The sequence below is a fragment of the Chenopodium quinoa genome, unplaced genomic scaffold (genome assembly GCF_001683475.1).
Source record: "Chenopodium quinoa cultivar QQ74 unplaced genomic scaffold, ASM168347v1, whole genome shotgun sequence".
In the NCBI taxonomy this organism is placed as follows: domain Eukaryota; kingdom Viridiplantae; phylum Streptophyta; class Magnoliopsida; order Caryophyllales; family Amaranthaceae; genus Chenopodium; species Chenopodium quinoa.
The window spans coordinates 208,957-234,716 of record NW_018744128.1 but is presented as its reverse complement, the minus strand read 5'-3'; the positions used below and the strand labels follow the sequence as shown (position 1 = coordinate 234,716).

Below are 25,760 nucleotides of genomic sequence, written 5' to 3'. Positions count from 1 at the left end.
TATATTTAACTTGTTATTTTGCATAAAACTTTGCTGTATAAACCTATCAATTTAAGCATAATAAAAATACATTCAAGTAAAACTAACCATAGTTTACATATAATAATTTACAGTACAATCCAAAATCAAAATCAATGTCTTAAGGAGGCAATATTCCCAACAAAATAAAAATTAGATCTTGGAAAACTTCATCAGGTTTGACTAGTTGCTAGTCTTGCTACTGACTTTGAGGTGCGCTCTCAAATGGGCTTGGTGTATTGGCTTCATCATTCACCTTCATTATAAACAAAGAGCATAACATAAAATCCTGATCAACTTGTAAAATGCAAAAAATAATCTCATAAAAATGAAAAAACAAAGTAACAAATGCATGCATAGAAATATAAATGAAGAAAAAAAGCAACATAATCAGATTATTCACCAATTTATCCAAAACAAAGCATCATAAATCGAAAAAAAAAACCCCAAACACAGCCGAAACTTCTTTATTTTTCATATTATTCACCAAATTAGAAAGTCTCAATCAACATTTCTTAACAACACTACAACAGATAATTGTAAGTAGAATGAAATGCATGACTATATTACCTTAGTAGGCGAAAAATTTGAAGATAAACAAGTTTGAAGTTGCAATTTTAATAAACAAGCTAGATAGAGAAAGAAGAGAGAGGTGAGAGAATAAGATGGGAAAATAGAGATGAAAACGGCTGAACAAGTGGGAAAATGACTAGAAAAAAAAAATAGGGTTTTCACTTTTTGGGTTTTTTGTACTCTATAGGCTTTGACATAGGTTGGGCTTTGTCCAAATAAAAATACTAAGGCCTAATATCATTTTACTAATATAGGGTTATATGGGTTGGGTTCGGGTTGACCCGACCTGAAACCAACCTAATTAGTTAAACGGGTTTAGGCGGGTTATTTTCGGGTCAAAATTGTCAACCTGAACTTGACCCATTTAATTTCGGGTTGGGTTCAGGTCGACCCAATTACATAAACGGGTTGAAAACTTTGCTCATACCCCATTTATTTTGGGTTGGGTTCGGGTCGGGTTGTCGGGTCAGGTCAGCTTTTGCCAGCTCTAGTTGAAACATACCATTAGTAAAAACTCCATAACATTTACCATTGATAACTATAATCATTAAGCAATGTGATAACAGATTTACAGAGTAAATTAATATATCTTTTATACTCCGTATTTCAAATTCAAGTCAACATTGGTAAATAGTTAAATAGTTACTCCGTAATCTTGGAAAAGTATTGACAACTCTTCTATAGGGGCATAGCTCACAAGGTGAGAAGGTAAAATACATTGATTAATGATTAAGTGCAATTAATCAAATAAATAATTGATTTAGGGAGTAACATTTTTATTCATGTCGATAGATTACAACTAAATACAATAGCAAGAGTTAAACTCAATACAAAAACTGACTCAACCCCATTTATTGAAAGGGGAAAAAAAATGGAGTCTTGATTATATTTCATTACTTTTGATCAAAGTTCACCATACATAGTTAAAATATAGAAAGGGTGAAAATTAACAAAAGGAAAGGGAAGATATTCAAGGGAGTATAAATAATTTAGAATTTTGACTACAATAACTAATAACTACAATTTTTTTTGGGAGGGAAAAATATTGACTATAATTATATATACCAATAAAAAGGCACTTCCTCTTGTGATTCACTGTTTTTGTCTTTCTTTCTAATTTCTTTCCAAAAGAGAATTGATTGATATCTACTACTCTATGTCCCCAGTAAATAAATAAAGAAAAAAAAATAAAGTAAAAAAAAGAAAAAAGAATTTCCCTCTTGATCATAATCTTTTTCCACCCCCTCATTTTTTTTTACCTCATTGAGGTACTCTACAACAAAAAATAACATAACATCTGTATTTCCAAGAAGTAACTTTTTCTTTTTTTTTACCATGTTCATCATCATCATCAGTTCATCACCATGACTCTTGCATGAATCCTCTTCAATTTCTGAGTTTCCAACCTTGATTAGCAATTGCATCAGTCTTTCTCTCTCTAAAAAGTACACTCTTTTTCTCTCTAACTTTTGTTTGTCTCATTTGGTATGTGGGCTTTGAAGATGGGCCTTTGTATCTATGTTTTATTTTAAGGGGTGGCCCACCTCTAAAGGACCACACCAAAGCTCTCATTCAACCAAAAACTGATGCACAAACCAAAAATCTTGTCATAAATTTCTAAAAAAATAATTTTAAAATTATAAAAATTATCCCCAAAATCAGATTATGATGATGATTAAGAGTCCAACTTAGGTGATGATGATGATGTGTCTATTTTTTTCCTTTTAATTCCAGTAATTTGAGAAGAATTTGCACATGACCCAACAGCAACAACTGTAGTTGTAGTTGTAGTTGTTGATGTTGTTGTTAATTCATCACTTTTATAGCTAAAACATCCTGCTTCCAACACCCCAATTGGACTTTGAGGCACCACCACCACCCCTACATTCTCATTCCGGTTATTCATCGTGTTTTCCTTGATCATATCCACACACCGTTTCACCCTTCCCTGCACAGCATCAAACACGACACCAACTCAATTAGTTGTCACATTGTCCTACCAATACACGAATTCAATTTCCATCACATAAGGTTACACCCGATGTTACACGAAGTTTATTTTTAGACACATTGGTGACCACGAAGTTTATTTTAGACACATTGGTGGCCGAATGATAGACGAAGTTAAATATTCGACACATAGGTGGCCGAATGATGGATGAAGTTAGTTCAATTTTCGACACATTGGTGACCGAATGATGAGTAAATTATCCGTCACCTAGGCGAACCAATTATCAACGAGGTTAATTTACGGGCATTAATTACAAGGATTTGCAACGTATGGTTGAATGTATAAACTTGAATTTTTTTACCTTGTCCAAATGAATGAAACAAGAACAAGCCTTGTCAATATCCAACGATTGGATTTCAGCAGTAACAGAAATGGCAACAGCTGCTGCAATCTCTGAAGGCTTGAATTCCAAGAAGTCAATACCTGCATTTAATTTCCACAACCATATATCATACACCTAAATAAATTGGATACAACAGTATAAATTCTTAAAATTGAACCAATTCATTTATAAAAATACAAACTTTATATAAATATCATCAATCAACCAATGTATTAGTACTAGATATTTAGATTAATACCTCTAATAATGCTAGAAATGAGCTGCATTGATCTATTCACCACATTACTAGAAGAAGACAGGTAAAAATTATCATTATGATAATCACATAATTTCTTGAGTGAATAATCTATGAAAGAACATGGTGTCACAGCATTCATTTTCCAGTTTAATGTATCCAACACCATTAGCTCCATTCTTTTTATAGTTTTTGCTTCAAACACAAATTTTGGATCTTCAACCTGCCCCAAAAAATTTTAAAAAAAATTAATTTTTTTATTTCTGTAAAAATTGGCATAATAAGAAATAAATTAAGGTTAATTAAGGATTAATTACCTGAAATTCCACAGATTGAGGAACACTAGTTTCTTCTAATTTGGCTGCAATTGATAAACAGGCCACAGCTAGTAATTGCACTGCCCATGCTTTACCACTCTAGTAATAATTATAAGACATGATCATATGTTATTAATTATTTACATAATCATTACAATAATAAAACATGAATTAAAGATCATCACTTTATAATCCAACAAATTAAAATTAAAAAGAAATAAATGTGTAATCTTTTTCATTTATTTGGATTGAGTAAGAGTAAACTCACGGGTAATTCTCTTGTTGATAAGAATCTGTCCAAATAATTCACAGCTAAGCAAAAACTCAATGGTCCAAAACTGTAGTAAGAATGCGCCTGCACAAAATTAGAAAATAAAAATCAAAACTTTTACAATTTTAATAAATTTATATTTTAAAAGAAAATCAATAAAACCCAGAAAAACCCATCTCCAAAAAAATCAATATCCAATCAAATATATCCCAATTTTTATGAAAAAAAATTGCAAAAAAATTAGAAAAAAATGAAACCTTAAAAATCCAATCAAAAGCGTCAGTTCGAGCAGCAAAGTTTAAATCCCCAAATCGGAATCTGAAGAGATAATCTTCTCTGGGAAAGTAACAACTTTCTCTTTCCACCATGGAAGCAAAAGCTTCATCATCATCAATACTCTGTTCTTCAGGGGAAACAATCAACGGCTGAGATTTACTGAGTTGACGATGATGATGATGATGGTTGATGAAGATTTCTGAGGATTGACGATCGAAATCAACGGGCCCACTAGAAGAATCATCAAGATCATCATCAAAGAAGAAATCTTTACTCTCATCACACAGAAAAATGTCGGCCATTTTTATAAGATGATGATAAAAACTCTAAAAACAGAGAGTTTTGGTATAAGAGGGGAAAACCCAGATTGAGTTTTGATCAAGTTAGAGTTATTCATGGAAAGAAAACAACAATGGCGGCCATTGATTTGGGGAAAGATCGAAGCTTTTTTAGAGAGAGAAAGAAAGGGTATGGTGGGGTTTTAGAGAGAGAAAGGAGTGAAGAGAAGAAGAAGAGGAGTGAAGGAAGAGAGAGAAAGTGAGGAGGTTTATGTAGGAAATGAACATGAGTGAGGGGGGTAAGGGGGGTGGGTGTTTTTAGGGTAAAATCAGAGAGAGATTGGGGGAGAGAAAGAAAAGCTGTGGACTCTTCGGATTTAGCAACCAAAAATTAAAAAAGGGCAAGAAAATTAGGAAGAAATGAAATGAAAAAGAAAAGTAGTGGAATGTTATATGACCATGAAATTTATTTATTTATTTTTAAATCTTGGTTATGTAAGAAAGAAACCCAATTGTTGAATTTAGTTTTTTTTCTCTTTTTTTAAAGAATGAATTTAAAAAAAATGTTGGAAATGAAATACATCGAGAATTAAGAGTATTTTCGACCATTATTAATTAGAGTATTCATATACAAAGTACTCTGTATTATATAGAGATATATATAGTGGTTATTGCTTGTCAATTGTTAAATTAAGTTGTCGTGATTTAGCTTTAATGGGAAGTAGGGTGACATATTGTGGGCTTGAAATGATTTAGTTTTTATTGTTGTATATAAATATACACCAACTCTCTAGTGTTTATTTTTCTACTTCTATGTGAGATGTCGTTTATGGTTTATTGAACATATTTATAACTGTTAAAATTATTATTTATATGAGATGTTATTAAGAACTCAATATTGAGCATATGAGTATATGACATCTCATATTGAGTATACACCAACATTATTTGGTTTGTTACTCCAAATTAATATTTTGAAAAGGTGAAACTCTTTAGATCTTTCAAGATTTGTTGACTCGATATTCCCTCTTAATACACTGCTTTGGAAGAAAGAAAAAGGGTCAAGTAAGATTATGAAATTCAACTCTGAAACACTACAAGAAATTAGCAATTTTGCGACAACCAAAATTTGTTATGGTATTGGCATAATAAATGATGTACTGGCATAGTATATAGTGTCACAAGTATTATGTATATAAGATTTACAGTTTTCATAATTTAAGTACAGAATCCTGTGAAGGTAAGATAGTAAAACATAACTTCTTGACTAATCTTAAATTGTCTATTCAATTTTTCAATATAATAAACTAGAGATCCCTTATTTATAAGAACATTGAATTAAGTATAACCTTTTTCTCTAGGCGATATGTATTTTTTTTTTTTAATTAGTTATCATGGGTCCTACTATTGCAATCAAATTTCAACATTTATATATCTAATAAGGCAATCTAATTATCAACATTATAGTTGCTAGCTATTTGTATTAGCTGGTTTGACTACATATTTGTAGTAGACTAATAGATAGTTTGACTCATTGTTGAATTATTTGTTTGTATAAAAAAATTTGGTTAATAGTTATTAATTGATAACTATTTTATTGTGTCGAATGACCAGTAAGAATGTATGCATAATTCATTATTATCCATATTAACTTGGTAAAGGGTGGTAATAATAACTACTTTTGGACAAATATAAAGGGGAATTGACATTTTTCTCAACTTTATTTCACAAAAATTGTAAATATTTTCACAAATACAAAAATTGTAAAGAATTTTTAATCTAGTAAGCTTATTCTATAGACCTTATAAATATTACATTTGGTAAACTACATTTTAATCAACAAAAAATGAAGTTAAATAAATAAAAATAGTTGTCAAATTGTCACCACTAAAATTAGTAACGTCATAAATTAATACAATAGAATAAAAAATAATAATAATAAAAATAAAGTAGCCTTAGCTTAAATTCCTTTGCTCTCTGCACTTGATATTCACTAAATTCAAATTATACTGAACAAATATTAATTTTAATAAATTTAAATTATTTTTGCTGAATTTGAATTAATTTTATTGATTTTAATTATTTATATTGATTAAAACTATTTTTTAATTAATTGATTCTTTGACCCATTATATTTATTATTTGAATTTATTAATTCTTATTTACAGTAAACATAAGTTTTTTTTATTAATATAATATTTTTTTTTTTACTTGAACTCATCTTATTTTATTGAATCTTTATTAAGGTGATTATAACATGACTATGCATTATAAAAATCAAACCAAGTCTTCATTAATTATTACTGTATAATTATAGAAAAATGGAATAATTAAAGCAATTTTGCTACTACTCCTTTGTTCCAAAATTAGTGCTTCATTTTGGCTTTTACATTATTCACATACGCCACTTTGACATTTGTTCTTACTATATGCTTAATTAATATTAAAAATAGAAAATGTTATACATATCCCTCATGACTACATGTAAGGAGCTTAAAATAAAATAAATAAATAAATAAATAAATGAAAAAATAACACTAGTTACACTGATTTGTGCGTAATTTTATCATGCATTCCTAAATCAATACCAAATTAGAAATGATATTAAATGTTTATTCTTAGCCCTAGGGGCTACATATAACATTACCCCAAAAATAATAATGTGTCTATTTGTTAGAATGTCTCAATGTATAGTTTAGGAATATCAACTTTTTATAATTTATAATTAAAAAAATTATAAGTCAAGGTAGGGTATTTATTTTACAATAGATGGAATACAAGATTTGCAAATTAGTTTCGCAAAAAAACTCTAATCGCTTTCTCTCTAGGGTTCATAAAATCTTTCGAGGGTAGTGAGTTCCTTATGGTGGAATTGGTTGAGTGAATTCAGTCTAGTATAAGTAGAGTGATGTGAATTTAGTTCGTTGGCAAGAATTATATTGCATCGATCGGAGTAATTATCAATTTTTCAATTCCAATAAGATATATTCGGTGAAAAATCATTGTGGCTACAACAAATCGCTTGATTTTTCTCCAAAAAGGTTGTGTATTTCATCGATACTTAGGAGGGTATCTCACAGTGCAAAGTCTCACCAACATTTGTATTCCGTATTATGATACAGGAATACCCTTTATTTGATCCAATTCGTTATGTGTATTTATTAAATTCGATTTTTTTTACATGTTGTATGATTTTCTATTAATAACTAAATTTATTATTAAAAAAAAGGAGAGTGAGAGTAGATTAAATATTTGATTTTTTTTTTTTTAAAAAAAAACTAATATTAAAATCAAACTTCTTAATTTCTTTTATTTCCACAAATCAAATCAATTTTCTTAATTTTTTTCCTTTCAAGTATATTATTATCTTGTTATTTCTTGCCAAATGAGTTGAGATCTTTACCTGTGAACAGCACAATCACATTAGCATATTACAAAAATTCAAAGTATAATTGGTGTCTTAAATTAGCTAATTGACACCTAGCCTTTATTATACATTGTTAAATTGTGTTCCCATTCTAATTTTTTTTTTTTTTTTTTTTTTTTTTTTTTGGTGCTCAAGTTCCCATTCTAATATGTATACTAGTGGTTTACTGGTTATATGCAATTATGCATAGCCATACTTTTTTTTAAAATAAAAAGAAAGAAAAACAAAAAAGATATGTATTGAACAACCTTCAAATACCTTAAATAAAATACAATAGACACGCCAATAACAACTTTTTACAAAAAACTATGCGACATTTTAGTGTATGGACTATGGAATACTCCGTACAATTTATATTTGGTGTAGACAGAAATACGGTATAAAAGACAATGCTAGTAATCAATAATATTCATACTAATAACATAATACTAAAACAGCACCAAGAATGACACGTGTCACTTAGCTTTTTGGTGCTGTTTATTTTCTTCTAAAACTTTTTTTATTTTTTTATTTTTTTTATCCACTTCCTTCCAAAAAACATTCACTTCCTTATATAATTGTGATTCACTTTCTTAAAAACATATTCACTAAATCATGTAATTGTGATTCACTTTCTAAAAAAAAATTCACATATTTTTCATATCTTTTATTGTATAAGATATTATATCAAGAAAAAAATAATTTGAATGTAATGGAATCTTTCACTCCCAAATTCAGCCTAACTATTATTAAGTAATAATTAACCATACATTATTATTATTAACAAAATCATAATTTAAAATTTAAATATATACATAAGACGTATGGGTACAACTTAAAATTTCTATTGAAATAATGTATAGAATATGAATGCCTTATTGTATACTCCCTCTGTTCTTTTTTTTTTTTTTTTTTTTTATTTATAAAATGCATTAGTTCGACAACCGACACATTTAAGACGTAATTTTGACCATTAATATATTTAATTGTTTATTAGTAAAATTTGTAATAAAATTATATTATGAAAGTAGACATTGTGACGAATCTCAACGATATATCATATAATAACCTTATATATTTTATAATAGCAAAAAACTTAAGTCAAACATGACATGTGAATAGTGCAAAAGTCAAACTGATGCATTTAAAAAAAAAACGGAGGGAGTATTTTATAAAGAGAAAAAAAATTATATAAAAAAATAAATAAATAAACTTCATATTATTATAAATCTTTATAATATTTGGTAAAATCGTGCGTTGCACGGGATTTAAGCTAGTTTGATCAATAATAATCATTTGAATTGAGTGAAACATAAATAAGAAAAACATGTTCCTATTTAATAAAAGCTAACGAACGCACCGGGGGCGTTGGATAAGCTAACTTAAAGTAAAAATATTAAATTAAAATTAACATTAATTACACCGATCGACACATAATTTTGGCTTGCATTCTCAAATTAATACTACTTTAGAAAATATTTTATCTAACGCCCCGAAGATGTTCGTTAGCAAGTTCCTTATATAAATTCGAAAACATAACAACCATAAACAGAAATTACCCTGCTTAGGTGTCAAAGAATAAAGACGTTGTAGCTTATAGTAGTACTTAATATGAATGTATAATAATCAATATACAATGTAAATACAAATCGTGATGTGCATTGTCTCTAATATTATTTACTCTTCTCTTTCTAATCTTAGGAGATGTCAAATCAAAATCACATAAACAAAGTAAGAATCATGATATATAACAATTATATTTAAGAAGGCCATCATGTCAATTTCAAATTAACGGTGCAATTATTTGTGGTGCAGAGAATTAAATTGGTTGGATTAAATCTGAAATCTTCATTTCATATTCTCTTTTCAATTTATGGATTTTCTTAATGTTTAGGAAAAGGTTTTAAATTTAATGAATGTACAATAAACGTTGCGCTGCGAGATTTGTCACAACATTTTGTTGTATGTAATAAAAGGGACTGTTCAATGAGGATGGGTCAATGATGCAAGCATAAGCATACTAATGATGCAATTGTGAATTATGAAGAGTGGATTGCTATTCGCCGCACAAAATTACTTATAAACCGCTTGAATTATTGACACTTTCGCCTCTTTTCATATGTTTTTTTCTTCTCCTCAATCCACCACATAATCAACCCACCTGAACGCTGCCTCCACCCCACAACAACCGCCATCCTAGACTGACCTGACTAGTCGCCCCTATCACCCCCACTAACCTACCTAAATAACCTCCACCCACCGTGTTATTTTCATGGCCCCACCTAACTAGGGTTGTCCATTGATCCAAGACCACATTAGACTAGATTGAATTGAACCATCGCATAGGTTAAGATCGAAGACTGAAATTGAAATTTAAAGACCTAAAGACTGCACTGGATGTGCTACGATCGGACTAGTTTGGACCGATGCTATAATTGTGATGTTATTTTTTTAAATAATAATTATAATATAAAAAACAGAAAAATAATTATATAAAAGAAAATAAAAGTTTATGACTTTTCAAAAAGCCTAATATAAATTACTCGATCATAATATATATATATATATATATATATATATATTATATATATATATATATATATATATATATATATATTATATATATATATATATATATATATATATATATATAAAACCCTAACATATTGATGGTAAAGTAGAGGCTTTTTTATACATAAACTTAAACAAAATGCCGATCAATTCAAGATTGACTAGGTTTGCAATTCTTATTCATCTCTATCTTAATCTCAATTTGAGCTCACCTTAGATTACTCATGATTCACAAGTCTCGTAAGTCGTAACCTTCTTTACTTATGGGAATTCATTTTCCTTTGGTTTGTTCTTCATACTCGTATATCTTCACAAGTGAAATGAGAAACAAAATCTTTTAAGGCATAAATCACATTGATTTTGACCAAATAATTATTAATTAAATTCGTACTCATGTATGCACCTACCCTTGGTTTAAATTATGCAATAATTATTAAATTCGAACAAATATTTTTAACAAAGCTTTGAAATTTGTTGTATACTTAGTATATATTTTCTAAATTTCATACATATTATAAGTTTATAACAACCTTGATCTTTAAAACACCAAATATTATATATGGAGTACAATCTTTATAACTCGATAAAGAACTAATTAGTATTTTGTTGTGCTTTTGCTTACAATAAAGAACTAATGAGGACACATTTTAGAACACTAAAAACAGATAACTAGAAACTACCATAACTAATTAAAATAGTAATGTAAAGGACACAACATTTATACTTGTAACTGAAAACCAATGAGGTACTCGGTAATTTATATTGCATTTAAACCAGTAACAATGTACCAGGTATGGTAATTCAATGTAAAGTATTCTGTTATAAGTTGTTATTGTAATTGTTGTTGGTCTGCTCAACAATTTGTATTTCGATTTAACTAGTTGGTCTTGTTCTTTGATTAATTAGCAATAACTATGTACGAGTAAAATGTTGAATTGAAAGAATTTAATCTGTTAATTCATGAGCATATTTTGTTAGTTTACGCCAACGGTTTGGAAACATATATAATTAATACTTCATTATTTAATATGAGTAAAATATACGAGTACTTTGTAAATTGTAATAGATGTAGCTGTAATATACTCATTGGAAAAATAGGAAACAACGTCGACAATTAACTTATAATCAAACAAGTACATGAATTTATATTTATTTCATTTGATAATATAAACCTCGGCAATGTTCATTTTTTTTTTTTTTACAAGAAGAAAAGGAATTTCATTAATAAAATATAGCCAAACGGACTTACATATAATTCCTAAAAAATATTAATACAAATGGAGAATTCAATTTAACTTATTATGTTGATATTTGTTTAGTTAAAAAATAATCAAATCAAACCAGGGATTATCCTTATATTTACAAGTATAGATTAATACAAATTTAATATTTTATAATATTTTATCCTACGAATTAGTGTATAAACAAGGTTAAAGCCTAGTCGTCAACTCTGACAATCAAGTTAGAACGAATTAAATCATGTGAGCTAAACATAACCCTAATTATAAAACTTATAACTCATGCTTTTGGTAGTGCTCTCCATACTCTCCAAAACAATTCTAACAGAGACACATATATATACTCTGTATATATTACACTAGTACTTCTTTGGTATAAAAACAAGGGTGAAGGTCCCATATACTACGTATTACAATGTATTACGGAATACATTGAAATAAAATATAGTTGTGTCACTCCTATAATATTGTCATGGATTATTATAATGAACTTTAATTTGAAGGAGAGTGATCTTATTCAATTTAACAACACCTTAATTTGTTAGTCACTCTATAACCTTGCTTGTTGGTTATATGTGACAATGCTCAACTTCAACCATCCAATCCGATATTTTTTTTTTAGCTTGCAATAAGTGTGGACATGAATATACTCACTTTCATGCATATACAAAATCATCAAAAGGCTTAGGTGACACGTGTCCTTCCAAATTTTAAAACTGTTACATTTAGAAGAAGCAGCATAAGACACAGTAACACATCAATTGAACAAACAATTAGTTAGTGGCCCACCAATTTAACAATCCTAAATCGGCCTTTACCTTGCATGGTAGCCTGCTTTGAATTGTTAATTAGTGCCCCCAATTTAAGTCCCAGTGTAACCATCATAGTTCCACCATTAAAAGACCTCTAGTGAGAGGACTAAACTCTATTCACTAGATCAAAATTAGCTTGTAATAACGTTGTTCGATTCCTATAATATATCACTTAAAATTTTAAAAAAATGAAATTCTCCACATATCCCTGAATGTAAGAAGAAAATTCTAAGCATATTTTTATGCAATCGCAATATATTGTTCCCTAGTTTTATGCTGCGCTTACATAATCAATTAATCACACAAGCCAAGCAATACAAGCATTTAGAAGTCCAACAATCATGTGTAGGGCAATCCTGAATCCTGATCCACATGTCTCGTGGTGGAATGGTGCGATATTTAGTCCTTTTTTATTTTTCCTTACAACGGTTAGATGCTACATTAGTCTTTGAGTGGTTGTTTGTGGAATAAAATTCCAACTTTGTTTATACCTCCTTAAGCTTTTGTTGGTTGTCATTAAGAAATGGCAATCTAGTCCGGATTTGACCCTGATCCGATCCGATTTGAAGAAAAAAAAATCCGAGTCGAATTTAAGAATTAATAATTCAAATCGGGCGTTATTTAAAAAATCTGACTCTAAAGCGGAGGAAGGTTGAATGTTGGATTCTACACTTCGAATCCGACTTATTCGATTTGATTATACCTTTTATATGTACTTGTATATTTTCATTATTCAATTTATGGATGTATAAGTCTTTGACATTGATAGATTATTACTTGGTTGCAATTGATAATTGAGTCAAATTAAAATTGAAAGTTGGAGTTGGAGTCCGAGTCGGAGTCGGATCAGGGTCGCTTGGATTTTCAGTTGGGTCGAAGTCGGATTCTCATATTTGGATGTTGGAGTTGGAGACGAATTATAAATGTGATTGCTTGTTGTGTCGGAATAGGATTTTGCATAATCCGATCTGAATTCGACCTAAAATAAAGTCCTTTGCTTTTTTTTAAAAAGAAAAAATTAAATGTAAATATAAAATTGTATAACTTCGACGGTTCGACTTTTGCATATTATATATACTAATATTAACTTTGATCCCATTTATGAGTAATATTAATAAAGTAAACGTTTTTTTTTTTGTTGGGTGAGAATTAAAGTAAACCTTGCTAAGTAAACAATTGATGGATTGATCTCAATGTGTATTACAAAATTATCATCTGCTGATACTCCGTACTATGAAGTACTCCCTCCGTCCCTAATTTTTTGCCCCATTGCCAAAATGTGGGTCAAACTTTGAAAATTTTGACCGTAAATTCTCGTTGTTCTTCAAAATGAAATATAGTCATGTGGGATTTTGTTTGATCCGTCTCTTTGTAAATTTAATTAATATCAAATTTATATAATTTTTACGCGTAAGAAAATGAAGATATAAACGTTTTAATACGTGTCTTAGAGACCGTGCAAAGTCAAATGGGGCAAAAATAAAGACACTGAGGAAGTATTTACTAATTTATCATTAAAGATGGTATTCTCTCCGTTTTTTTTTAATACAATGATTTGACTATAACCCTAATCATATACTAACTTTAACTTGATTTTTTACTAATATAAAATAACATGTTATTATGTTATATTTTGTTAGATTAGTCTCAACTTACATTTTATAACATCAGCTTTTCATGATACTTATGGATCAAATAATGTTAATGCTCAAAGTTATGTATTGGCACATGTTTCAGTTACATTGTTGTATTTATAAAAAATGGATGAGTAATGATCAAAAAGTTGATCTGGCAACCTAATAAGTCAATATGACGTATCTATTTTTAATAGAGAAAATAGACATAAGAGATAAATTGTTCTTTGAAAAATATAAAGGTATATTAAAAAAATATTACTCTGTAATAAATTACACATACACCTAAATGTAATATAAGGAATTAAGGTTTAAAAAAAGAATGATTGGAGGGTAAAACTATTTTTGTTTTTAGTATAAAGATTAAACTTTGTTTTGCAATTAGCATTCTCCAATCCATGTACATAACATTCTCATAATAAGACAAATCTTTTGAGAAATTAATAGTAAAACATAATCTTCAATAGACAACAAACTTAATTGAGTAATTATGTGTCGAACTAGGGATGTTGTTAGATTTCGGGAAAACTCCTTAAATTGGAGTGTATATGTACCATTAATTAATATTGAGTAATTTTATGTTGAACTAGAAACGTTAATGGAGCGTCGGGATTGGTTGTGCGAATGTTAGTTATTCCATACCTAAGCTATCTCAACCCAAATTTTCATCCCATCTTATTGCCATTCACCTAGGGCGAGTACAAAGTTCATTTCCATCCTGGTCTTACTAGATAGAAAAAAATTTAAATTTACCTTGCTCACCACATACTCTATCCGTTGTAAAATCCACTTCATATGTCAAATTAAGTTTATTTTATTTCTCTGTCAAAAAAAAAAATATTTTATTTCAAATTCGCAAAACATTACTTACAAAAGAATTTATTTATAATACATTAATATTGTTAAATAGTTTTATTGTTTGTATTACTTAATCTTATATAATTATATCTTATTAAATATTTTTAAAGAAAATATGATGAAAAAAAAAAGTTACATTTTTAAAGCTAGTAGTGTTCGGAGTATGTATGCATGGGGGTGAGGAGAAGCGGGTATAGGGCAAGTATTATTAGAGATGTTAAAGGATATTGAGGTCATGCTTTTGGCATGACTTGAGTTAGTTTTTCCACCTCAGCTGGTTTGTTAGAAGATTGCCAGCTCATCTTATTATTCTTACATTATTTTTCTCTCTGTATTAATAGCTCATACCTGTAAGTTTATACACAGATTTCATCATAATAAATTTTCTGATTCCAATTTCTCTCTCTTTCTCCCTGAATTCTCTTCTTCCTCAAGAATATCTTACTTCTTATCATGGTATCAGAGCGAATTCCTGGAGATTTTGGTCGATTTTTGTAATCGATTTTCTTTTTTGTAATTGATTTCGTCTAATCTTCTTCTTCTTCTTTTGAATCGCTCAATCGATTGATTGTGATTTTCTTGATTTTTCCCTAATTCTTCAATTTTTTCGATTTCTTCTTCGTAATGGCTGCTGCGAATTCTCAGACGAATAATGCTACGATTAATTTCAATGATCCTTACTTCCTTAGTAATGGTGATAATCCTGGAATGCAGCTTGGAACTCACGTTCTTAATAGCTCTAATTTTCTCAACTGGAGTCGTGCAGTGAAGATGGCGTTGATAGCTCGGAATAAGCTTCAGTTCGTTGATGGATCATTGCCTATGCCAGCTACTGATTCTGCAGACTAACAGAAGTGGCTTCGCAATGATTATATGGTGATGTCTTGGATTCTTAATTCCATGGAGAAGGTACTTGTCGAATCCTTCATGTTTGTTAATTCTTCTTAGCAATTATGGATTGAATTGTCTGAACGTTTTGGTCATATTTCTGCTCCAAATTTTCTAGTTACATAAAACTCTAACAAGTATTCAGCAAATAATTCCTCAATTGCTGAATATTTTGGTCAATTGAAGTGTGTTTGGGATCAGTTACAGATCCTTGAAGGTTTTCCTGATTGCACTTGTGGTGCTATGAAACAATGCTCTTGTGGTATTTTGAAGAAGATTCTTGAGAATGATCAAATAAACAAGTTGATGCAACTTCTTTCTGGTTTGAATAGCCATTATGATCAGGTGAAGACGAGTTTGTTAGGATCTGATCCATTACCTCATGTACATAAGGCGTATTATACTCTTCAACAAGTTGAGCAACAGAATAAGCTAAATTCTGTTGTTGTTGAAGTGAATGCATTGCAGGCTATGAAGGTTTTTCCTAAGCCAGTGTTCACCGGTAGAAAGGACTTCAAGAAACAGAAGAATGATGTTACTTTTCAGTATTGCAAGAAGAGAGGTCATCCAATTGATCAGTGTTTTCAATTGTATGGATTTCCTGATTGGTGGAATAGAGATAAAGGTGTGGCTAAGCCTGTGTCTATAAGCCTGCTTCATTGCCATCTACTTCACGTTTTGCCAACAATGTGAATCAAGAGAATCAGACTGTTGGTATTCTTGGTAAAGCACCTTCTGATGCTAGTTCTCCTGGTGTTGATCCTGTGATAGCTTATACAGTTTACAAGCAAGTAATTCAGATGATGCAAAATGGAGGTAATTCTGCAGCAGGAGTGTCTAGATAATCCTCTCAGTCCTGCTGTTAACTTTGCTGGTACAATTTCCGCCTCTAATGCTACTAGTTTGATAAAATCTTTTGATCATACTAGCTGGATCATAGACACAGGTGCCACAGATCATATGATCTCTAATTTGGCTATATTTGATTCCATTAAGCCTCTTAGAACACATGTTAGAGTGTCTTTACCTGGTGGAACAGTCAAGAGTGTTGGTTATAGTGGAACAATTAATATTACACCACGTATCAACCTTCATAATGTTCTGTATATACCTGATTTTAAACACAATTTGCTTTATGTGGGTAAATTGTTGGATCATAATGAACTTGTTGCTGTTTTTGAACAAGATTCATGTTCCTTTCAGGACTCTACAACTAAGAAAGTGCAAGCTAAAGGCACAAGAGTCTTAGGTTTATACAAATTTTCTTCAATTCCTTGTTCTGTCAATGGCAATTTTGCTTCTGCTATTGATGTTGCAAATAATTTTTCCTCTTCTATTCATAATACTATCACTAGTTCTTGTACACCTAGTCTTGATTTGATACATGCTAGGTTAGGACATGCTTCAATTGGTAAACTGAGACATGTTTCTGGTCATGCTTTTGGGAATATTAATAAGAATACTGATAATAGTTGTGAAGCTTATGTGCTTGGGAAACATCATAAATTTCCTTTTGAGCTTTCTGATTCACATGCCTTAGCACAATTTGATCTTATTCATATTGATCTTTGGGGTAAATATAGGAGACCCTCTTTGATTGGTGCTACATATTTCCTTAATATTCTAGATGACCATACTAGAGTAATTTGGACATACTTGATTCATGCAAAAACTCAATTATTTTCAGTCATTTGTAGTTTCTTTGAATATGTGAACACTCAGTTTGGTAAGAAAATCAAGATGATCAGAAGTGATAATGGCACAAAAATTATTCAAGAATCTTGTGCTTCATTAATTGCTAGTAAAGGTGTTGTACATCATAATAGTTTACCTGGGGTTCCAGAACAGAACGGGAGAGTTGAGAGAAAGCATAAACACCTTCTTGAAACAGCAAGAACACTTAGGCTGTATGCTGGTTTGCCTTTCAAATTTTGGGGTGATTGCTTACTTTCTGCTACTTATTTGATCAATATGCTTACTAATTTTGTGTTAAATTGGAAGACTTCCTATGAAATGTTGATGAAGGTTGCTCCTACTTATGATCATTTGAGGGTTTTGGGATGTTTCACTACTAGAAATAGGTCGTTTTACGACGGAATCATTCCGACGGACCTAAATTCCGTCAGAAAATTCGAACTTTCCGACGGAATTTTGGTCTGTCAGAAATATCCGTTGGAAAAGATAAGTTCCGAAGGAAATTCCCTCGGAAATATTCCGACGGATTTTTTTTCCCTTGGAATTTACTTCTTCCGACAGAATATTCCCTCGATAATTATCTACCGACGGAAAATTCCGTAGGTAGCTGAAAATTCCGAGGGAAAATAAATCCCTCGGAACATAATTATTTCCTACGGATTAATTCCGTCGGTAGATTGCGACGGATTGTACCCCTATCCGACGGATTTTTAATTAAAAAAATAAAAAAAAGAAACAAAAAAGGCGGATCTTTCTTTGTCCTCCACTCCCTCCTAACCTCCTCTTTTTCTTTTTCTCTTTCTCCTCTCCTTTTCCCCTTTCTCTCTCTCCTCCTCCCTTCTCCCCCTTCGTTTCTCTCTCCTCATCCCTCCTTCCCCTTCGTTTCTCTCTCCTTCTCCCTCCTTCCCCTTCGTTTCTTTGTCCTCCATCGCAACCACCACTGCCCAACGAAGCCGCCACCACCGCCGGTGCGCAACAACACACCACCAACCGGTTTTTCATGTTAAATTCGACCATGAAAACCCTAGATCTAGAGCTTTCATGGTCGAATTTGACCTTTAAAACCTAAATTCAAGCTAATTTAGGGGTTTTGAAGGAATTCTAGGTAAGCGGTCGAATTATTATTTCTTTAATTTTCGTTTTTTGTGATTTTCGATGATTAATTTTTGTAGATATAATTTTAGATGTTTATTTTTCGTTTGATTTTCAGTTTTTTTTGTTTATCGATGTTTAATTTTCGTTTGATTTTCGTTTTTTTTTTTCTTTTTTGATGTTTAATTTTTTTTGCGATTTTTTGGGGTTAATTCTGTATGTTGTTTGCGTGGGGGTGTGGTGTGGTGTGGTGGGGTGGTGTGGTGGTGTCGGTGGTGGTGGGGGCTGGTGTATTGTGGTGGTGTTTGGTGTGGGTGGGATCGTGGTGGTAGTTTCGGTGGGATGTGGTGTGGGTCGTGGTGTTGTGGCGTCGTTGGTGGGTTAGGGGTGGCTGTGGGGCGGATTGGGGTGTTGAGCAGGGGAGGGGGGTGGTGGTGGATCTGGGTGGGTGGTTTGAATTTTTTTTAATTTTTTTTTACCCAGATTTCCGACGAAAATTCCGTCGGAAGAGAAGGTCCTTCCTACGGAATATTCCGTCGGAAGATTATAATCTTCCTACGGAATATTTCGTCGGAAGCCATGGTTCTTCCTACGGAATTACATCCGTCGGAACCTTGCGACGGACTTCCATTTCAGGTCAAACGTAGGCTCCGACAATTTAAAATCCGTCGGAAATTCCGTCGGTAGGGCCTTTTCCGACGGAAAATCCCTCGGTATAAGCCAAAATTCCGACCAAGTGATATCCGACAACGTGTTCCGACGGAATTCCGTCGGAATGGCTGTTTTCGACGGAATTAGACGGTGTACCGACGAATTTTTTCCATTGTAAATAAGGTGTTTTCTAGTAGTGCTTGGCTTATCCTAATCAGAAAACATCAGACAAGTTTGCTCCAAGGTCTAGCAAGTGTGTGTTCATTGGGTATGCTTTTGGGCAAAAAGGTTACAAATTCTATGATTTGGAGACACATAAGATCATTTTGAGCAGGGATGCTTATTTTGTTGAGAATTCATTTTTTTGAGAAAACATCAGACATCTATGCCTGTCATTCCAAATTAAATTATGTATCTCCTCAACTTGTCAATCCTGCACTGTTCAAATCCTCTTATTGTTCCTTCATCTTCTTCTTCTGACAATTCCTTATCGGTTTCTTCTTCTGACTCTCATCATATTCATGATAAAAAATTTGTTTCTTCTCCTTCTCTTTCTTTCTTCTGATTCCCTACTCATAATTCTTCTTCCAATTCTATACCTATTCAACCCTCTATTCATGTTAGAAATTCTTCAAGACCTTGTAAGATTCCTGATAAATTCAAGGATTTCATTCTTGCTAAGCCTTCTCATAGATCTATACAGGAGCTAGATACAGATACTAAACCTGCATTGGCACATTTGAGTGCAGACAGTGTGCATAGTTTGTCCATAGTTTAGATTGCATATGAACCTTCATCTTATAATCAAGCCAAAGAGCATCGTGAGTGGGTTGAAGCTATGGATAAGAGTTAAAGGCTCTTGAGGAGAACAATACTTGGGAGTTAACTGAGTTACCTCCTAACAAGAAACCTATAGGTTGTAAATGGGTTTATAAAACCAAATTTAAACCTAATGGTGATATAAAAAGGTGTAAAGGAAGGGTTGTTTCTAGAGGAGATAAACAGGGGTCTAGGAAAGATTATAAACATACTTTTAGCCCAGTGGCTAAACTAATTACTGTAAGAGTTGTTCTTGCTCTTACTGTAGTTAGGAATTGGGATATTCAACAGTTGGATATCAACAATGCCTTTTTACATGGCTATCTTGATGAGGAAGTCTATATGACCCCTCCTCCTGGGTATACAAAAGCCAAGCCTTGCCAGGTTTGTAAGCTCAAGAGATCAATATATGGGTTGAAACAAGCTTCAAGATGTTGGAACAAAGAGCTGAGCAGATTTCTGGTTAACTGGGGTTTTAATCAGTCACAGCAGGATTACTCCTTATTCATAATGAAGAAACCTGATTCCTTCACTATTGTTATTGCATATGTTGATGACTTGCTCATTACTGGTAGTGATTCAAAGATTATTTCCTCTCTCAAAGAAGATCTGCATTTTGCATTCACAATTAAAGACTTGGCTAGTCTGAAATACTTCCTTGGGATTGAGGTTTCGAGATCTTCTTCTGGGATTTTTTTGAATTAGAGAAAGTACATTTTGGATCTTCTTAGAGATCAGAAAATTGAAAATTGCAAGGTGGCTGTTTTTCCAGTACCTAAGGGGCTGAAGCTAAGTGCTTCTGATGGTGATTTGTTGCCAGATCCTGAGATTTACAGAAGATTGGTTGGCAAGCTATTGTATTTGAATTTGTCAAGATATTTCATTTGCTGTGTAGCAATTAAGTCAGTTCTTATCTGCACCAAGGGATCCACATATTTCTGCTGCTGTCCATTTTCTAAAGTATCTTAAGGGTACTATCAACCTTGGTTTATTCTATCCTGCCAATTCAGATTTATCCTTGGTTGCTTACAGTGATGCAGACTGGGGTATGTGTGCTAATACAGGAAGGTCATTGACAGGATATTGTGTTTTTCTTGGCAATTCCTTGATATCTTGGAAGACTAAGAAACAGAAGGTTGTTTCAAAGAGCTCTATTGAGGCAGAATATAAGAGTATGAGCCGTACAACTGATGAGATTGTTTGGCTAGAGCAATTGTTGACTAAATTGAATGTGCCTATTCCTAATCTATTACCTTGTTTTGTGACAATATTTCTGCTATGCATATAGCAGAAAATCCTGTTTTCATGAAGAAACAAAACACCTCAGAAATAAACATCAGAAGCTTGATGTTCACTATGTTAGGAGAAAGTGCGATATGGTCTTGTATCATTGAAGCATGTCAGATCTGCATTACAACTTGCTGATATAATGACTAAGCCATTGGGGTCAGATCAGCATCTTTTTTATCCTCCAAGATTGGTTTGGCTCAGAATTCTTCTACTCAAGAATGGACTTCTTCACAGCAACATGGTTCAGACAGTCATTCTTGAGTGGGGGGTATTGAGGTCATGCTTTTGGCATGACTCGAGTTAGTTTTGCCACCTCAGCTGGTTTGTTAGAAGATTGTCAGCTCATCCTATTAGTCTTACATTATTTTTCTCCCTGTATTCATAGCTCATACCTGTAAGTTTATACACAGATTTCATCATAATAAATCTTCTGATTCCAATTTCTCTCTCTTTCTCCCTGAATTCTCTTCTTCCTTAAGAATATCTTACTTCTTATCAAAGGATGTCATATATTTCCTGCTATATTTGATTGTTATGATATCATATATCATTGTTGTGTGAATATCTTTGAAATGTTTCTTTAGAACCGTTGATGTGTTATGTGTATCTTAGTGATTTTTTTTGTATATCTTAGTGATTATGTTTGCTTTTAATATCCTTTTGTAACACTAGTTGTATCGATTCCTAATAAAGCTTTCAAACATTCTCATAACTCTTTCAGCGGGTAAAACCTAAAATTCAAGTTGCTTTATCCCAAGTATTAATTCAGTGAAAATCAATTTAACACACTCAGTGATCAACATCATGTCGAATTAATTTTAAGTTATGTTCAACTTGACTTTTCTCAAACTAGGTTGTATCGAATAAACAGTTTTAAAATTTTGGAATGAAACAACTTCACTAGAATAACAATCATCCCTCCGCTTTTGTCATACCTCCGCCTCCACCCCACCCCTACCCCCAACCGGCCACCCCGAACGAAAAAAGGAAAAAGACAAGAAGCCAATAAAAAAGGCTCCTCTTTTTTTTTTAATTCTTCTTACTCCCTATTTAAAAAATAGCATGACACCCTTCAAAAATGTGCACATACGGCTTTGCACTAAAAAGATACGGAGACACTGCCAAAATCAGATTTTTTTAAAGTTGTTTTAGGGGTCACTTCGCTCACATACTCACATTTACTAATTACAATTTTGTCGTATAAGTATCAATTTAATTTAATTTGATTTAATTATACATATAGTCTAATCAACTACAAGAATATGATGATATTATAAGAATTTGATGTGTTACTGGATGCCAAGTTACTCAAGAAAAGTAGTTAACATAAAAGTTAATCTCTGAAGTTAGTTATGGATTTATATTCTTGTTGGCACTTGTCATGTTATTACTAATTATATATAATTGCACGCTAATAGAGATTAGAAGTTGAATGTAAAAATGACAAAGTAGACCATCCCAAAACAAAAGTTTGCTAATAACAAATATGATTCTCTTTTGGGTTAAGACTACTAATGGCATCAGAATATGCAACAATACATGTGTTTAGCTTTTGATAACCCCATGCATCAACCTTTTAAATTAACCATGACTCCATGACACGATTAAATTAATCAACTTATATAAGATATTATCTCAAAAAAAAAAAAAAAAAAAAATCATATAAAGGCGATTTAATTTGATTTATCTATATGTACTTACTACGAAGTAGTTTTTGCTTACATTATACACCATTTTTTTGTGTACGTTTAGAGAGCTGCAAATGCAGGTGATGAGAATCGATCTTTATTTCCTGGAATCGGGAGAAAAGCTCTACAATTGAGCTACCCCTCACTCTCATTATAAACCATAGTTACCATACTATTTTAAGTCTGTTGTTTTAACTTATTATATTTACTTACATAAAAGTTATGCTATATTGAAAATAATTAAGTTCATTAGACTAATGTTTTCTTATTATTGTGAACATAACTGTTGCATTTAAAATCAATGATTTAGGTAACAACTCACCTCCTTGTTTCTTTGTAAAAACAAAAAAATCTCTTTAGATACCTAAGAATAATAGAGAGTATTGAATTGATGTTCTATAGCTATCGACCCATGCCTAGCTTTAACTAACTTTAAGTAGACTTTCACAAAAGAGTTTCCAGTATAATTACATTTATGAAACCAAATGAATATATTTCTACTTTCAGGGGTGATTTCTTTTCACAAAATCATATATAGACTATAGTTTGGCGTTATATTTTATTCCAACTTTAACTTCTACATAAGCATAAATATTATGGGTGAGTAAAAATTCAAAGAATCAGAAATTAGAGCTGAAACCTGTTAAAAATCAATTGTTTCATAATTGGAACTAGAATCACAGGTTTCATATCTAGATTATAACAAATGGGAATCTATTGCTATAAGTTCCTTACGAGTTCTCAAATTTTCGAAGCCAAAACCCGTTGGATACCTCATCATCATTCATTTCGATACCGAGTACCAAAACCTAAAACCAAAACTGTATTCGAGTAAAAAATTATTTAACTTATATCAAAAATCAATCCAAGACCACTTTTAGAGAGATTAACAAATTAAGCCCAAATTATAGACAATCAAAGCCCAAGTCATAAAATAGTTTTTTTTTTTTTTTCAATAAATTGACCAACTTATTCATACATGAATTGAAGCATATAAATTGGAATCGACCACACTCTAATTCTCATTTTCAAGTTCCTGTTGCAACAAGTTCTATTCCATCAAATCTCATTTCCAAGAACTTGTTGCAACAAGTTTCGGTTCAAGATTTTTTGACAACCTTTTGTGTTAATCATCCCTACTCATAAAATACCTACAACTAAAATTCAAAATTTCCCATCATTATCAATTGGATTTATACTTTCAATCAAAGGAACCAAACTTTCTTACAATCAAGTTTCTCATGAGTTTTGTTTCTTGTTAGCATAGTTATACAACCCTAAAAAGGGGTAGAAACAAATGTTGGGAAGATCAAAACGAAACATATGCATCCAACTTAGGATACTATGTTTGCTTTGGTGAAAGATGATTATTTGATTATTTATGTTGATAAACCAAAAGACTTCTCATGCCATTATCACCCCTCTTTTCAAGACTTTAAGAACACAAACTTCAAGCCATGCATCTTTTCTTTTTCCTTTTTCCTCTTTCCTCTTTCCTCTTTAGAGATGCTCTCAGTACCATTTTTTTTTTAGAGTAAGATTGTTCAGATTGCCTTTCTAGTTTGTACCTCAATCTCCAACTTTTTTTTTTGTAATGTATATTCTCCGTCCTTTTTTATTATAGATTATTATATATATATATAAAAAAAAAAAAAAATTTATGTTTAAAACATTAAGACAAACTTAACAATATATCACATGAATTTTTCATACTAACTCCGTTTCTTTATAGTTGTAACAAATAAATTTTTTACGTCTCACAAATAATATCCCTTTGTTGCAACTAAAAAGAAACTGAGGTAATATATAGTACTGAATATATAATAAAGATTCTAAATGATTAAACTCTCTATCATCAAAATAAAAAGAGACAGAGGAGATATAAAAAATTATTAGACATACCATATGTTAACTTAAAGGAGGGTTTAATCTCCCAAAAATTCTATATTAAGAGACCATATGGTATACTAATAGAGTATATAGTAGCTTTATGAGTTAATTATCAATGTTTCCACTAGTGTCACGTGTACTTAATTAGGGTATAGTCAAAATCCATTAACAGTCCATCTTAATTCAACAGTACTAATTATTATTCCTTACATTAAGTACTTGTTCACAATAAATAGAAATCCCCTTGGATTGGACCCAACTTGGGGGGGTGGTCCTAAATATTAAGGGCTTTTTAGTGCTTGAGATTCGAGCTCTGATCTTACGAGTGCCCCTCCACCACCTACACACACTCTCGCTCTAGCAGAAGCCAACACACTCCTTGACTGATTTCCTCGCAACAAGACAACTAGTTATGAGAGATTGTTATATATACCCGGGTGCATCGTATACTCATGAGTATTTTATTTTCATTTTGGTGATTGTTTTTCATTTATTCATCAAATGATGAGAAAAATTAACCTTGGGTTAGTTAGGTGTACGGTACACCCGGGTGTATATAACAAATTCTAACAAGTTATTAGTAATTTACAGAAGTTTCGGGTGAAAACAATACAATACATATTTTGATTTATGCACTATTCGTCTATTCATATACTTTTGATATAACATGCTTCGTAATTAAATAAAGAAACTTATAGAGTGAGATATATTATTATTAACCAATAAAAGAAGAATGTTAAAACTGTTTGAAAATATTTTAAGGTTAAACCGTAATTATGTAGCATATACTATTATATACTTGTATATTTGAGTGTCAGGACTCCCTAATTAGGTAGTCCCTCCATTATTTATTACTACTTACAATCCGAAATAGGAATACTCATGTTAGTTATGTATATATAAATA

At 31.3% G+C, this 25,760-nt stretch overlaps 1 protein-coding gene and 1 long non-coding RNA gene across 2 annotated transcripts; both read right to left on the bottom strand.

Moving 5' to 3' along the window:
• On the bottom strand, positions 1–754 carry LOC110692877. The gene is made up of 2 exons (XR_002505534.1): positions 589–754; positions 1–274 (listed from the first exon to the last, which is right to left on the bottom strand). It is a non-coding gene; the product is annotated as an uncharacterized LOC110692877 (long non-coding RNA).
• Positions 755–1,419: 665 nt separating this feature from the next.
• LOC110692673 (cyclin-D4-1-like) lies at positions 1,420–4,927 on the bottom strand. The gene is made up of 6 exons (XM_021869709.1): positions 4,026–4,927; positions 3,766–3,852; positions 3,498–3,596; positions 3,184–3,403; positions 2,904–3,025; positions 1,420–2,539 (listed from the first exon to the last, which is right to left on the bottom strand). Exons 1-6 carry the CDS (start codon positions 4,344–4,346, stop codon positions 2,267–2,269), a joined length of 1,122 nt encoding a protein of 373 aa, XP_021725401.1. The 5' UTR covers positions 4,347–4,927; the 3' UTR covers positions 1,420–2,266.
• Between the last annotated feature and the right edge of the window lie 20,833 nt (positions 4,928–25,760).